Consider the following 15,009-nt stretch of genomic DNA (forward strand, 5'->3'; position numbering starts at 1 on the left):
CTTTTCTACAATGTAGAAAATAGTAAAAATAAAGAAAACCCTTGAATGAGTATGTATGTACAGTTGAAGTCGGAAGTTTACATACACTTAGGTTGGAGTCATTAAAACTCGTTTTTCAACCACTCCACAAATTTCTTGTTAATTAACGAACTATAGTTTTGGCAAGTCAGTTAGTGCATCTACTTTGTGCATGACACAAGTAATTATTCCACAATTGTTTACAAACAGATTATTTCACTTATAATTCACTGTATCACAATTCCAGTGGGTCAGAAGTTTACATACATTAAGTTGACTGTGCCTTTAAACAGCTTGGAAAATTCCAGAACATTATGTAATGGCTTTAGAAGCTTCTGATAGGCTAATAGGCTAATTGACATCATTTGAGTCAATTGGAGGTGTACCTGTGGATGTATTTCAAGGCCTACCTTCAAACTCACTGCCTCTTTGCTTGACATCATGGGAAAATCAAAAGAAATCAAAAGAAGTCCTCAGAAAAAAATTGTGGACCTCCACAAGTTTGGTTCATCCATTGGAGAAATTTCCAAACGCCTGAAGGTACCACGTTCATCTGTACAAACAATAGTACGCAAGTATAAACACCATGGGACCACGCAGCCGCCATACTGCTCAGAAAGAAGACACCTTCTGTCTCCTAGAGATGAATGTACTTTGGTGCGAAAAGTGCAAATCAATCCCAGAACAACAGCAATAGACCTTGTGAAGATGCTGGAGGAAACAAGGACAAAAGTATCTATATCCACAGTAAAACGAGTCCTATATCGACATAACCTGAAAGGCCGCTCAGCAAGGAAGAAGCCACTGCTCCAAAACCGCCATAAAAAAGCCAGACTACGGTTTGCAACTGCATATGGGGACAAAGATCGTACTTTTGAAGAAATGTCCTCTGGTCTGATGAAACAAAAATAGAACCGTTTGGCCATAAGGACCATTGTTATGTTTGGAGGGAAAAGGGGGAGGCTTGCAAGCTGAAGAACACCATCCTAACCGTGAAGCACGGGGGTGGCAGCATCATGTTGTGGGGGTGCTCTGCTGCAGAAGGGACTGGTGCAGTTCACAAAATAGATGGCGTCATGAGGTAGGAAAATTATGTGGATATATTGAAGCAACATCTCAAGACATCAGTCAGGCAGGAAGTTAAAGCTGGGTCGCAAATGGGTCTTCCAAATGGACAATGACCCCAAGCATACTTCCAAAATTGTGGCAAAATGGCTTAAGGACAACAAAGTCAAGGTATTGGAGTGGCCATCACAAAGCCCTAACTTCAATCCTATAGAAAATTGGTGGGCAGGACTGAAAAAGCGTGTGGAGGCAAAGAGACCTACAAACCTGACTCAGTTACACCAGCTCTGTCAGGAGGAATGGGCCAAAATTCACCCAACTTACTGTGGGAAGCTTGTGGAAGATTACACAAAACGTTTGACGCAAGTTAAACAATGTAAAGGCAATGCTACCAAATACTAATTGTGTGTATGTAAACATCTGACCTACTGGGAATGTGATGAAAGAAATAAAACCTGAAATAAATCATTCTCTCTACTATTATTCTGACATACTGTCTTCCGGCGCCGACAGAGATGGCCGCCTCGCTTCGCGTTCCTAGGAAACTATGCAGTTTTTAGTTTTTTTCAGTGTTATTTCTTACATTAGTACCCCAGGTCATCTTAGGTTTCATTACATACAGTCGAGAAGAACTACTGAATATAAGATCAGCGTCAACTCACCATCAGTACGACCAAGAATATGTTTTTCGCGACGCGGACCCTGTGTTCTGCCTTACAAACAGGACAACGGAGTGGATCCTATGCAGCGACCCAAAAAAATGACTCCGAAAGAGAGGGAAACGAGGCGGTCTTCTGGTCAGACTCCGGAGACGGGCACAGCGCGCACCACTCCCTAGCATTCTTCTTGCCAATGTCCAGTCTCTTGACAACAAGGTTGATGAAATCCGAGCAAGGGTAGCATTCCAGAGGGACATCAGAGACTGTAACGTCCTTTGCTTCACTGAAACATGGCTCACTGGAGAGACTCTATCCGAAGCGGTGCAGCCAACGGGTTTCTCCACTCATCGCGCTGACAGAAACAAACATCTTTCTGGTAAGAAGAGGGGCGGGGGCGTATGCCTCATGGCCAACGTGACATGGTGTGATGAAAGAAACATACAGGAACTCAAATCCTTCTGTTCACCTGATTTAGAATTCCTCACAATCAAATGTAGACCGCATTATCTACCAAGAGAATTCTCTTCGATTATAATCACAGCCGTATATATCCCCCCCCAAGCAGACACATCGATGGCTCTGAACGAACTTTATTTAACTCTCTGCAAACTGGAAACGATTTATCCGGAGGCTGCATTCATTGTAGCTGGGGATTTTAACAAGGCTAATCTGAAAACAAGACTCCCCAAATTTTATCAGCATATTGATTGCGCAACCAGGGGAGGAAAGACCTTGGATCATTGTTACTCTAACTTCCGCGACGCATGTAAGGCCCTGTCCCGCCCCCCTTTCGGAAAAGCTGACCATGACTCCATTTTGTTGATCCCTGCCTACAGACAGAAACTAAAACAAGAGGCTCCCACGCTGAGGTCTGTCCAACGCTGGTCCGACCAAGCTGACTCCACACTCCAAGACTGCTTCCATCACGTGGACTGGGAGATGTTTCGTATTGCGTCAGATAACAACATTGACGAATACGCTGATTCGGTGTGCGAGTTCATTAGAACGTGCGTTGAAGATGTCGTTCCCATAGCAACGATTAAAACATTCCCTAACCAGAAACCGTGGATTGATGGCAGCATTCGTGTGAAACTGAAAGCGCGAACCACTGCTTTTAATCAGGGCAAGGTGTCTGGTAACATGACCGAATACAAACAGTGCAGCTATTCCCTCCGCAAGGCTATCAAACAAGCTAAGCGCCAGTACAGAGACAAAGTAGAATCTCAATTCAACGGCTCAGACACAAGAGGCATGTGGCAGGGTCTACAGTCAATCACGGACTACAGGAAGAAATCCAGCCCAGTCACGGACCAGGATGTCTTGCTCCCAGGCAGACTAAATAACTTTTTTGCCCGCTTTGAGGACAATACAGTGCCACTGACACGGCCTGCAACGAAAACATGCGGTCTCTCCTTCACTGCAACCAAGGTGAGTAAGACATTTAAACGTGTTAACCCTCGCAAGGCTGCAGGCCCAGACGGCATCCCCAGCCGCGCCCTCAGAGCATGCGCAGACCAGCTGGCCGGTGTTTTTACGGACATATTCAATCAATCCCTATACCAGTCTGCTGTTCCCACATGCTTCAAGAGGGCCACCATTGTTCCTGTTCCCAAGAAAGCTAAGGTAACTGAGCTAAACGACTACCGCCCCGTAGCACTCACATCCGTCATCATGAAGTGCTTTGAGAGACTAGTCAAGGACCATATCACCTCCACCCTACCTGACACCCTAGACCCACTCCAATTTGCTTACCGCCCAAATAGGTCCACAGACGATGCAATCTCAACCACACTGCACACTGCCCTAACCCATCTGGACAAGAGGAATACCTATGTGAGAATGCTGTTCATCGACTACAGCTCGGCATTCAACACCATAGTACCCTCCAAGCTCGTCATCAAGCTCGAGACCCTGGGTCTCGACCCCGCCCTGTGCAACTGGGTACTGGACTTCCTGACGGGCCGCCCCCAGGTGGTGAGGGTAGGCAACAACATCTCCTCCCCGCTGATCCTCAACACTGGGGCCCCACAAGGGTGCGTTCTGAGCCCTCTCCTGTACTCCCTGTTCACCCACGACTGCGTGGCCACGCACGCCTCCAACTCAATCATCAAGTTTGCGGACGACACAACAGTGGTAGGCTTGATTACCAACAACGACGAGACGGCCTACAGGGAGGAGGTGAGGGCCCTCGGAGTGTGGTGTCAGGAAAATAACCTCACACTCAACGTCAACAAAACTAAGGAGATGATTGTGGACTTCAGGAAACAGCAGAGGGAACACCCCCCTATCCACATCGATGGAACAGTAGTGGAGAGGGTAGCAAGTTTTAAGTTCCTCGGCATACACATCACAGACAAACTGAATTGGTCCACTCACACAGACAGTATCGTGAAGAAGGCGCAGCAGCGCCTCTTCAACCTCAGGAGGCTGAAGAAATTCGGCTTGTCACCAAAAGCACTCACAAACTTCTACAGATGCACAATCGAGAGCATCCTGGCGGGCTGTATCACCGCCTGGTATGGCAACTGCACCGCCCTCAACCGTAAGGCTCTCCAGAGGGTAGTGAGGTCTGCACAACGCATCACCGGGGGCAAACTACCTGCCCTCCAGGACACCTACACCACCCGATGTCACAGGAAGGCCACAAAGATCATCAAGGACATCAACCACCCGAGCCACTGCCTGTTCACCCCGCTATCATCCAGAAGGCGAGGTCAGTACAGGTGCATCAAAGCTGGGACCGAGAGACTGAAAAACAGCTTCTATCTCAAGGCCATCAGACTGTTAAACAGCCACCACTAACACTGAGTGGCTGCTGCCAACACACTGACACTGACTCAACTCCAGCCACTTTAATAATGGGAATTGATGGGAAATGATGTAAATATATCACTAGCCACTTTAAACAATGCTACCGTATATAATGTTACTTACCCTACATTATTCATCTCATATGCATACGTATATACTGTACTCTATATCATCGACTGTATCCTTATGTAATACATGTATCACTAGCCACTTTAAACTATGCCACTTTGTTTACATACTCATCTCATTTGTACATACTGTACTCGATACCATCTACTGTATCTTGCCTATGCTGCTCTGTACCATCACTCATTCATATATCCTTATGTACATATTCTTTATCCCCTTACACTGTGTACAAAACAGTAGTTTTGGAATTGTTAGTTAGATTACTTGTTATTACTGCATTGTCGGAACTAGAAGCACAAGCATTTCGCTACACTCGCATTAACATCTGCTAACCATGTGTATGTGACAAATAAAATTTGATTTGATTTGATTTGACATTTCGCATTCTTAAAATAAAGTGGTGATCCTAACTGAACTAAGACAGGAAATTGTTTACGAGGATTAAATGTCAGGAACTGTGAAAAACTGAGTTTAAATGTATTTGGCTAGGGTGTACGTAAACTTCCGACTTCAACTGTACATAAGTATTCCCACCCCTGAGTCAATACTTTGTAGAAGCACCTTTGGCAGCAATTACAGCTGTGAGTCTTTCTGGGAAGTCTCTAAGAGCTTACCACACCTGGATTGCCCATTTTTCTTTTCAACATTCAACTGTTTGTTGATCCTTGCTAAAACAACCTTTTTCGGTCTTGTTATAGATTTTCAAGCAGATTCAAGTCAAAACTGTAACTTTAGGTTATTGTCCTGCTGAAAGTTAAATTAATCTCCCGGTGTCTGGTGGAAAGCAGACTGAACCAGGGTTTCCTCTAGGATTTTGCCTGTGCTTAGCAACATTCAGTTTATTTTTTATCCTGAAAAACTACCCAGTCCATACCCATAGCATGATGCAGCCACCACTATGCTTGAAAATATGTTGAGTGGTACTCAATGTGTTGTATTGGATTTGCATCAAATATAACGCTGTCACATTTTTCACAGTATTAATTTAGTACCTTGTGAACAGGATGCATGTTTTGGAATATTTTGTATTCTGTACAGGCTTCCTTCATTTCACTCTGTCAATTAGGTTTGTATTGTGGAGTAACTACAATGTTGTTGATCCATCCTCAGTTTTCTCCTATCACAGCCAAATTCTTATTTGCAAATGGCGACGCTGGGCCAATTGTGCGCCGCCCTATGGTACTCCCAATCACGGCCGGATGTGATACAGCCTGGATGATTACACTTTGTAACTGTTTTAAATTCACCATTGGCCTCTTGGTGAAATCCCTGAGCGGTCTCCTTTCTCTCCGGCACCTGAGTTAGGAAGGATGCCTGTATCTTTGTAGTGACTGGGTGTATTGACACACCATCCAAAGTGTAATTAATAACTTCACAATGCTTAAAGGTATAGTCAATGTCAAATTTTTATACCTTCTTTGCGAGGCATTGGAAAAACCTCCCTGCTCTGTGTGGTACAATCTGTGTATGAAATTCACTGCTCAACTGAGGGACTTTACAGATAATTGTATGTGTGGGGTACAGAGATGAGGTAGTTATTCAAAAATCTATATATAATTTTAAAAACACAATTCCACTTTGACATTATGGGGTATTTGGCCAGTGGCAAAAAAATTCTCAATGGAATCCATTTTAAATTCAGGCTGTAACAACAAAATGTGGAAAAAGTGTGAATACTTTCTGAAGGCACTGTATTTAGGCCAGGTAGTGTAACGGAGTTTGCCTTGGCAACTGACATACTTCTGCACCATCAGCTGCTGAGCAGTTGCTCCTGGCAACAGTCATGTCAATTCCATGCTGGCACCTTTGTGTTCCTTATAAATAAATATCTCACTCTCTATCGCTCTCTCTCTCTCCGTCTACCCCTCCCTCCAAGATGAAAGATGTTTATTTCAACTACTCCGTCTTCAGAGCACAAGCCTGCGTGAACAAAACAACTCACCTGTAAATGAGGAAGCTGGAGATTCCAAAAATGATGAGGGCTAAGCCAGACCCAACAGCTACAATCCCCAGCACTGGAAGGTGAGCTGAAAATACAGCGAACCAAATTATGATTTAAAAAACCACAATACATTCCTGAAATAAATATATTCTGTATTTGCACTTTCAGGCACAATATCCACCAGGAACATTTCAACAATCCTGAAATTCCTAAAAAATAACTAATTGTACTGCCACACTAGCCTAAATTAAACTCAAACTTGTGGCTTCTTGAAGATATATTCAAACCACCACTTGTTACATCGTATTTTCAAATGTGCCTTTTTCAACCATTCTTCTTTAAGTGACCATCTGTGGGGCGTCATTCCAGTTCCCCTTCAGTCCAACTCGTGCTAATTAAGTCAGAAGGTCATTCCTAAACAAGGCAGGATCCTATTGGTCTCTTAACCTTGTTCACCAGGCAAAATGTATAGCAACTAGATTCAGCCGTGGGCCGATTTTCTCTTGAGCGTATGGCCTGGGAGCAGGAACATAATTACTAATCATTTGTAGACTGCAAATTAACCGAAAGAAGCCCAAACAGATAAAATATTTGACTAAAACATAACAATTTCAAACATTATACACAGTATGTGATCATATACAAATGTACATAATATATATATATATATATATATAATGCATGGGAATACTTTGGAACAGATTTCCAAAATTACTTGGAGCTGACTTGCTGGTGTTTTTAGTGTTGTATATATAAAAAAAAAATGTTTTATTTATTTTTATTCCACTTGTATTTAACCAGGTAGTCTAGTTGAGAACAAGTTCTCATTTACAACTGCGACCCGGCCAAGATGAAGCAAAGCAGTGCGACACAAACAACACATGGAATAAACAAGCATACAGTCAATAACACAATAGAAAAAAAAGAAAGTCTATATATAGCGTGTGCAAATGGCGTGAGGTGGTAAGGCAATAAATAGGCCATAGTAGCGAAGTAATTACAATTTAGCAAATGAACACTGGAGTGATAGATGATGTGCAAGTAGAAATAAGTAGAGGGGGGCAAATAAAATCATGCCAGTTGGGGAACCATGCTGTATATCATCATGCCGGTCTTCCTCCTGTGCCACTGGCAACAGACAGCCAGATTCGTACATCAGATCATTATTTGTGGATGGACTCCACTTGTTGGAGAGATTGGGAGGGTGATGAGAAGCAACACTCATTCGTTATCTATAGATACCATATCACTTCATTGCAGTGGCCTACCTAATTATTCTTTTTATCTAATACATGTACATTTATTCAAAAGAAGTGTTTCTCCTTACAGTGTTCAAATGTTTCATCTATACATGCCTTCCATGAAAAACCATGTTGCACATGAAATACAGTTGAAGTTGGAAGTTTACATACACCTCAGCCAACTACATTTAAACTCAGTTTTTCACAATTCCTGACATTTAGTCCTAGTAAACAAAATCCCTGTTTTAGGTCAGTTAGGATCACCACTTTATTTTAAGAATGTGAAATGTCAGAATAATAGCAGAGAGAATTATTAATTTAAGCTTTTATTTCTTTCATCACATTCCCAATGGGTCAAAAGTTTACATACACTCAATTAGTATTTGGTAGCATTGCCTTTAAATTGGTTAAATTTGGTCAAACTTTTCAGGTAGCCTTCCACAAGCTTCCCACAATAAGTTGGGTGAATTTTGGTCCATTCCTACTTACAGAGCTGGTGTAACTGAGTCAGGTTTGTAGGCCTCGTTGCTCGCACACGCTTTTTCAGTTGTGCCCACAAATATTCAAAAGGATTGAGGTCAGGGCTTTGTGATGGCCACTCCAATACCTTGACTTTGTTGTCCTTAAGCCATTTTGCCACAACTTTGGAAGTATGCTTGGGGTCATTGTCCATTTGGAAGACCCATTTGCGACCAAGCTTTAACCTCCTGACCGATGTCTTGAGATGTTGCTTCAATATATGCACATAATTTTCCTCTCTCATGACGCCATCTATTTTGTGAAGTGCACTAGTCCCTCCTGCAGCAAAGCACCCCCACAACATGATGCTGCCACCCGTGTTTCACGGTTGGGATGGCGTTCTTCGGCGTGCAAGCCTCCCCCTATTTCCTCCAAAGATAACGATGGTCATTATGGCCAAACAGTTCAATTTTTGTTTCATCAGACCAGAGGACATTTCTCCATAAAGTATGATCTTTGTCCCCATGTGCAATTGCAAACCGAAGTCTGGCTTTTTTATGGCGGTTTTGGAGCAGTGGCTTCTTCCTCGCTGAGCGGCCTTTCATGTTATGTCGATATATGACTCGTCTTACTGTGGATATAGATACAGTGCTGTGAAAACGTATTTGCCCCCTTCCTGGTTTCTTATTTTTTGGAACATTTGTCCCACTTAAATGTTTCAGATCAAACACATTTTTATATTACACAAATATAACCCAAGTAAACACAAAATGCAGTTTAAGTGATAATTTTATTTATTAAGGGAAAAAAGCTATCAGAACCTTCATGGCCCTATGTGACAAAGTAATTGCCCCCCCTTGTTAAATCATGAATTTACTGTGGTTAAATCACATTTTTTGGAAAGCTGAGTTCAATTTCACTATCACACCCAGGCCTGATTACTGCCAGACCTGTTGAGTCAAGAAATCACTTAAATAGAACCTTTCTAACAAAGTGAAGTAATCCAAATAAATTCAAGAACAGATGAGAAACAAAGTAATTGACATCTATCAGTCTGGAAAGGGTTACAAAGCCATTTCTAAAGCTTTGGGACTCCAGCGAATCACGGTGAGAGCCATTATCCACAAATGGAGAAAATTTGGAACAGTGGTGAAACAGCCGGCCTACCAAAATTACCCCAAGAGCGCAGCGACGACTCATCCAAGAGGTCACAAAAGAACCAACAACAACATCTAAAGAACTACAGGCCTCACTTGCCTCAGTTAAGGTCAGTGTTCATGACTCAACCATAAGAAAGAGACTGGGCAAAAATGGCATCCATGGCAGAGTTCCAAGGCAAAAACCACTGCTGACCAAAAGGAACATAAAAGCTCATCTCACTTTTGTCAAAAAACATCTTGATGATGACTTTTGGGGAAATATTCTGTGGACTGACGAGACAGTTTTTGGAAGGTGTGCGTCCGTTATATGTGGCGTAAAAGTAACACAGCATTTCAGAAAAAGAACATCATACCAACAGTCAAATATGGTCGTGGTAGTGTGATGGTCTGGGGCTGCTTTGCTGCTTCAGGACCTGGATGACTTGCTGTGACTGATGGAACCATAAATTCTGCTCTCTACCAAAAAATCCTGAAGGAGAATGTCCGGCCATCATTTCGTGACCTCAAGCTGAAGCGCACTTGGGTTCTGCAGCAGGGCAATGATCCAAAACACACCAGCAAGTCCACCTCTGAATGGTTAAAAAAAAAAAAAAAAAAATGACGGTTTTGGAGTGGCCTAGTCAAAGTCCGGACTTGAATCCGATTGAGATGCTGTGGCGTGACCTTAAAAAAGGCGGTTCATGCTCGAAAACCCTCCAACGTGGCTGAATTAAAACAATTCTGCAAAGAAGAGTGGGCCAAAATTCCTCCACAGCGATGTGAAAGCCTCATTGCCAGTTAACGCAAACGCTTGATTGCAGTTGTTGCTGCTGAGGGTGGCACAACCAGTTATTAGGTTTAGGGGGCAATTACTTTTTCACATAGGGCCATGAAGGTTCGGATAGCTTTTCTCCCTAATAAATAAAATCATCACTTAACTGCAATTTGTGTTTACTTTGGTTATCTTTGTGTAATATTTACATTTCTTTGATGAATTTAAACATTTAAGTGTGAGAAATGTAAAAAAAAAAAAAAAAAAAAACAACCTTTTCACAGAACTGTACTTTTGTACCGGTTTCCTCCAGCGTCTTCACAAGGTCCTTTGCTGCTGTTCTGGGATTGATTTGCACTTTTCGCACCAAAGTACATTCATCTCTAGGAGACAGAACGCGTCTCCTTCCTGAGCGGTATGATGGCTGCGTGGTCCCATGGTGTTTATACTTGCATACTATTGTTTGAACAGATGAACGTGGTACCTTCAGGCGTTTGGAAATTGCTCCCAAGGATGAACCAGATTTTCTTTTCTGAGGTCTTGGCTGATTTCTTTTGATTTTCCCATGATGTCAAGCAAAGAGGCACTGAGTTTGAAGGTAGGCCTTGAAATACATTCACAGGTACACCTCCAATTGACTCAAATAAAGTAAATTACCCTATCAGAAGCTTCTAAAGCCATGACATCATTTTCTGGAATTTTCCAAGCTGTTTAAAGGCACAGTCAACTTAGTGTATGTAAACTTCTGACCCACTGGAATTGTGATACAGTGAATTATAGGTTAAATAATCTGTTTGTAAACAATTGTTGGAAAAATTACTTGTCATGCACAAAGTAGATGTCCTAACCGACTTGCCAAAACTATAGTTTGTTAACAAGAAATTTGTGGAGTGGTTGAAAAAATAGTTTTAATGACTCCAACCTAAGTGTATGTAAACCTCCGACTTCAATTGTAGCATCAACAAAGACGGTACAACACTACAAATAATTATTCAAACTGCTGTAATACTATATAAGCACCTGACTTAACCATTAAATCACTTGTACAGGAGCTAGCCTACTTGACCTACCATCAATGCAGATGGGCTCATCAGAAGAGAAGACGCACGGTGGGTTATCCAGAGGTGGGCTCCCTTTGGGCCAATGAATCCTCTCCGTTGAGGACCAGATGATCTCTTTGTTAGTTCCATTGTAATGGGCCACAAGCTGCAAAACACCAAGGAAAGGTTTTTGCTTTGTTTACAAACTCGATTCCCAAATGATACATTCAGAGGGATGAATAAGAGGCATGTTACATAATCAAAAGGAGCCCTTTTTCTCACACTTCCAATAAATATCACACCGAGTATTATGAAAACGAGAGCCTGTTTAAATTTCACAGTAGCATTAAAGCTGCATATTAAAATAGCTGCTACTCTCCTTCAATGCCTTTAAAACATGAAAGCCCATCAGTGAAGAACGCAAAAGTTTGGCCTGAATGTTTTGGGGGCATGCCCATAATAAATAACCATATGACTAAAATGTGAAACATTAAAATATGCTCATGTATAAAGCAAGACAGGGTATCGTTGACTTACTGGTCCTTCTCAGACAAATTGGTAGTTTTGAAAAGGTTGTCTGAGAAACGGTGTTCTTTCATCTCAGGCGGCGGGAGCTTTATTGTTTGATGATATGGCATTTGCCAGCCCTGTTAATAGGTTCCCTTGTTACAGGGCATTGTGAAACATGACTCCAGTGTCTCTAACAGCTGCTGGAGAATGTCAATATAGCCTGCCTCCCTTGTGGAGGGCCAGACAGGCATGTTGGGCTGGGTCCTCCCTGCTACTCAGTCTGTGAAGGAGAAGGGCAGCCCCACTGAGAGGGCCACAAGAACTATGCAGGTTGTAAAAGTTTGTTGAGGAGCAGGGGGCCATTCAACTCAACCAGTCATCAATGGCTTCAATAGCTGCTTGTTTCAATAGAACCGTGTCTTTCGAATCAGTGATTTATTCACATCAAGGAGTTTTAGTTAGGTTAGTGGACTCTGATCAATTACCCAACTTATCAGTAAGAGTAATGACCCCAGAATATCTCCCAAACAGTAATAGCCTTTAGTCTTTGCATGATGTTGAACATTTGCTTTTAAATACATTGATGGCAAATTGGCAATGCACAAGCAAAGCATTGGGTTTTCAGCTCCCCAATTCAGTATGCAGAGAGTAGTTGAGGGAAATTCTTGTTACAGTAATTACAGAAAACTAACATCTGGAATGGATTAGATCGGTCCCCCGAAAGTACTGCTCTCACTCACTGTTGTTATTTATTGTCACCGAGTTTACTATTGAGATCCATTTTAAAATCATAAAGTGCACAAATTGATATTTTGACAACAGATATTTTTGTAGTTTAGAAATATACATTTCTATTGAAATGTTGGCTACAGCAATTGACAATAAATAAACAAGAGGCTTTAAAAGAATAGCTCTGCATCCATCTCCACTGTGGGATATTGTAAAAGCAGGAATTTGAAAATGAACACTGTTATTGAAAGTTTACATAGGAAAACACATTGATAATGCCAAGTGTTTACTTGGGGAACTCAAGGATTCTCTTGTAAGTCACACTCGAAACGAACCTGAAAGTACCTTCGTCATAGTGAACGTATGGCCACTCATCAGAACATATTTGCATAAAGTATAAAATAACGGTTTACTGTCTACCACTATGGTAAATTAGCAACAAATTGTGTAATGTTGATAAACGATTGGTCCTTTTTGGAATAGTAATAACTGTCATGACTTTAAAGTGACTGTAAAGTTAACTTGCCTGAAAAGAAAAAGCCTGATAACAAAATAGCAAGTTGTGTCTTTTTGTGAGTGGCTTCTAAAATAGCAAAGCTTTAGATGTCTTGCCTAATTAAATAAAGGTCAAATAAATAGATCTACCTGCAGAAGTAACACTTACCCCATACTCTCCAGATTCCTGGTTTGTCATTGCCCAGAGGTTGAAATCAGTGTTCCTAGCATTGTTTTTGTCTGTGGTCACAAGTCCTGTAACCCCTTAAAACACAAAAAATCTTCACATTTAGACTTTTCATATCAGTCATAATGCAAAAATAGGTTTCCTACCCAACTGACACAAAAAGGATGATTGCAAAGTCAACTAAAAGCATCACCATTATCAACTCATAATATTCACCCCAAAATCGCAGGTTTTGCATCCTCTGTGTGATGTTGATTCCATCGCTCTGGGAGCCCCCCTCCGCCAGCGTCTCCTCCAAGGCCTTAGCATACATCACAAAGCCATCATAGAAGCAGCCAGCGATGAAATCCATCTGAAAGGAATGGAGGTCTGTACATTAGCCAGCAAGAGAGTAGTCTTCATAATCTTCATTCACAAATGCAGCTTTTGTTTACTATTTGCATGGAATTATATTTTGACCCTTATGTGCATGGCTCTACTCCCTTTCTATCTCGATTTAAATATCTGGTTGAGCCCAGTTAGATGCCAAAACGCCATTAATCTTCACAAAGAAGGAGTCGAGTGTTTAATGAATCAAAGAAATCCATTAATTACTATGTATAAATGATTATAGCAGTGGCTGAGATGTGGCAAGATTTCACACAACTTACCAGAGAGGGTTCTATGTTCACATCAAAGTCCTTCTGGGCTCTAATGTGGAGCTCATCTTGGAACTCTTTATACTCTGGATTATCAGGCTCCCTGTATGTTATTACCAACACAGACTGGAAGAAAGAGAGAGACAACATTGAGAAAGTGGAACATTACTGGGGAATTACACCCAGAGCATCATAAACATGTACCAACTATGACAGATTTATAATCATGGCATGCAGACGGATTTCCTACTGGGTGGAAATGTAAATGATACAATTGTAATTCCAAAATGCTTTGAAGTAGGATTACAAATGAGCAGATGTATCCTGTTTTATAATCTAAACAGTCTAATGAACAGTCCCTTGTGAGTAAACGGCAACAACATTTATGGTGAAGAATGCACAATTAGCTGTGTCCAAATGCACTTAAACGCATGGACATGTCTTGAAGACTAGGGTGAAAACGTTAAAAACCAAACAAACAGCTGTGGTAACTATATACAGTGCCTTGCGAAAGTATTCGGCCCCCTTGAACTTTGCGACCTTTTGCCACATTTCAGGCTTCAAACATAAAGATATAAAACTGTATTTTTTTGTGAAGAATCAACAACAAGTGGGACACAATCATGAAGTGGAACGACATTTATTGGATATTTCAAACTTTTTAAACAAATCAAAGACTGAAAAATTGGGCGTGCAAAATTATTCAGCCCCTTTACTTTCAGTGCAGCAAACTCTCTCCAGAAGTTCAGTGAGGATCTCTGAATGATCCAATGTTGACCTAAATGACAAATGATGATAAATACAATCCAACTGTGTGTAATCAAGTCTCCGTATAAATGCACCTGCACTGTGATAGTCTCAGAGGTCCGTTAAAAGCGCAGAGAGCATCATGAAGAACAAGGAACACACCAGGCAGGTCCGAGATACTGTTGTGAAGAAGTTTAAAGCCGGATTTGGATACAAAAAGATTTCCCAAGCTTTAAACATCCCAAGGAGCACTGTGCAAGCGATAATATTGAAATGGAAGGAGTATCAGACCACTGCAAATCTACCAAGACCTGGCCGTCCCTCTAAACTTTCAGCTCATACAAGGAGAAGACTGATCAGAGATGCAGCCAAGAGGCCCATGATCACTCTGGATGAACTGCAGAGATCTACAGCTGAAGTGGGAGACT

At 41.7% G+C, this 15,009-nt stretch overlaps 1 protein-coding gene across 4 annotated transcripts in view; it reads right to left on the reverse strand.

Moving 5' to 3' along the window:
* Nucleotides 1–15,009, reverse strand: part of LOC139388550 (atrial natriuretic peptide receptor 2-like) — a 50,385-nt gene that overhangs the window by 26,693 nt on the left and 8,683 nt on the right. For all 4 annotated transcript variants that reach the window (XM_071135277.1, XM_071135279.1, XM_071135278.1 and 1 more), the window contains 5 exons: nucleotides 13,847–13,960; nucleotides 13,413–13,548; nucleotides 13,179–13,273; nucleotides 11,306–11,441; nucleotides 6,625–6,709 (listed from right to left, as the gene is read on the reverse strand). In XM_071135277.1, the coding sequence (XP_070991378.1) occupies nucleotides 6,625–6,709; nucleotides 11,306–11,441; nucleotides 13,179–13,273; nucleotides 13,413–13,548; nucleotides 13,847–13,960 (566 nt within the window). The remainder of the gene's footprint in view (nucleotides 1–6,624; nucleotides 6,710–11,305; nucleotides 11,442–13,178; nucleotides 13,274–13,412; nucleotides 13,549–13,846; nucleotides 13,961–15,009) is intronic.

The sequence above is a fragment of the Oncorhynchus clarkii genome, chromosome 29 (assembly GCF_045791955.1).
Source record: "Oncorhynchus clarkii lewisi isolate Uvic-CL-2024 chromosome 29, UVic_Ocla_1.0, whole genome shotgun sequence".
In the NCBI taxonomy this organism is placed as follows: domain Eukaryota; kingdom Metazoa; phylum Chordata; class Actinopteri; order Salmoniformes; family Salmonidae; genus Oncorhynchus; species Oncorhynchus clarkii.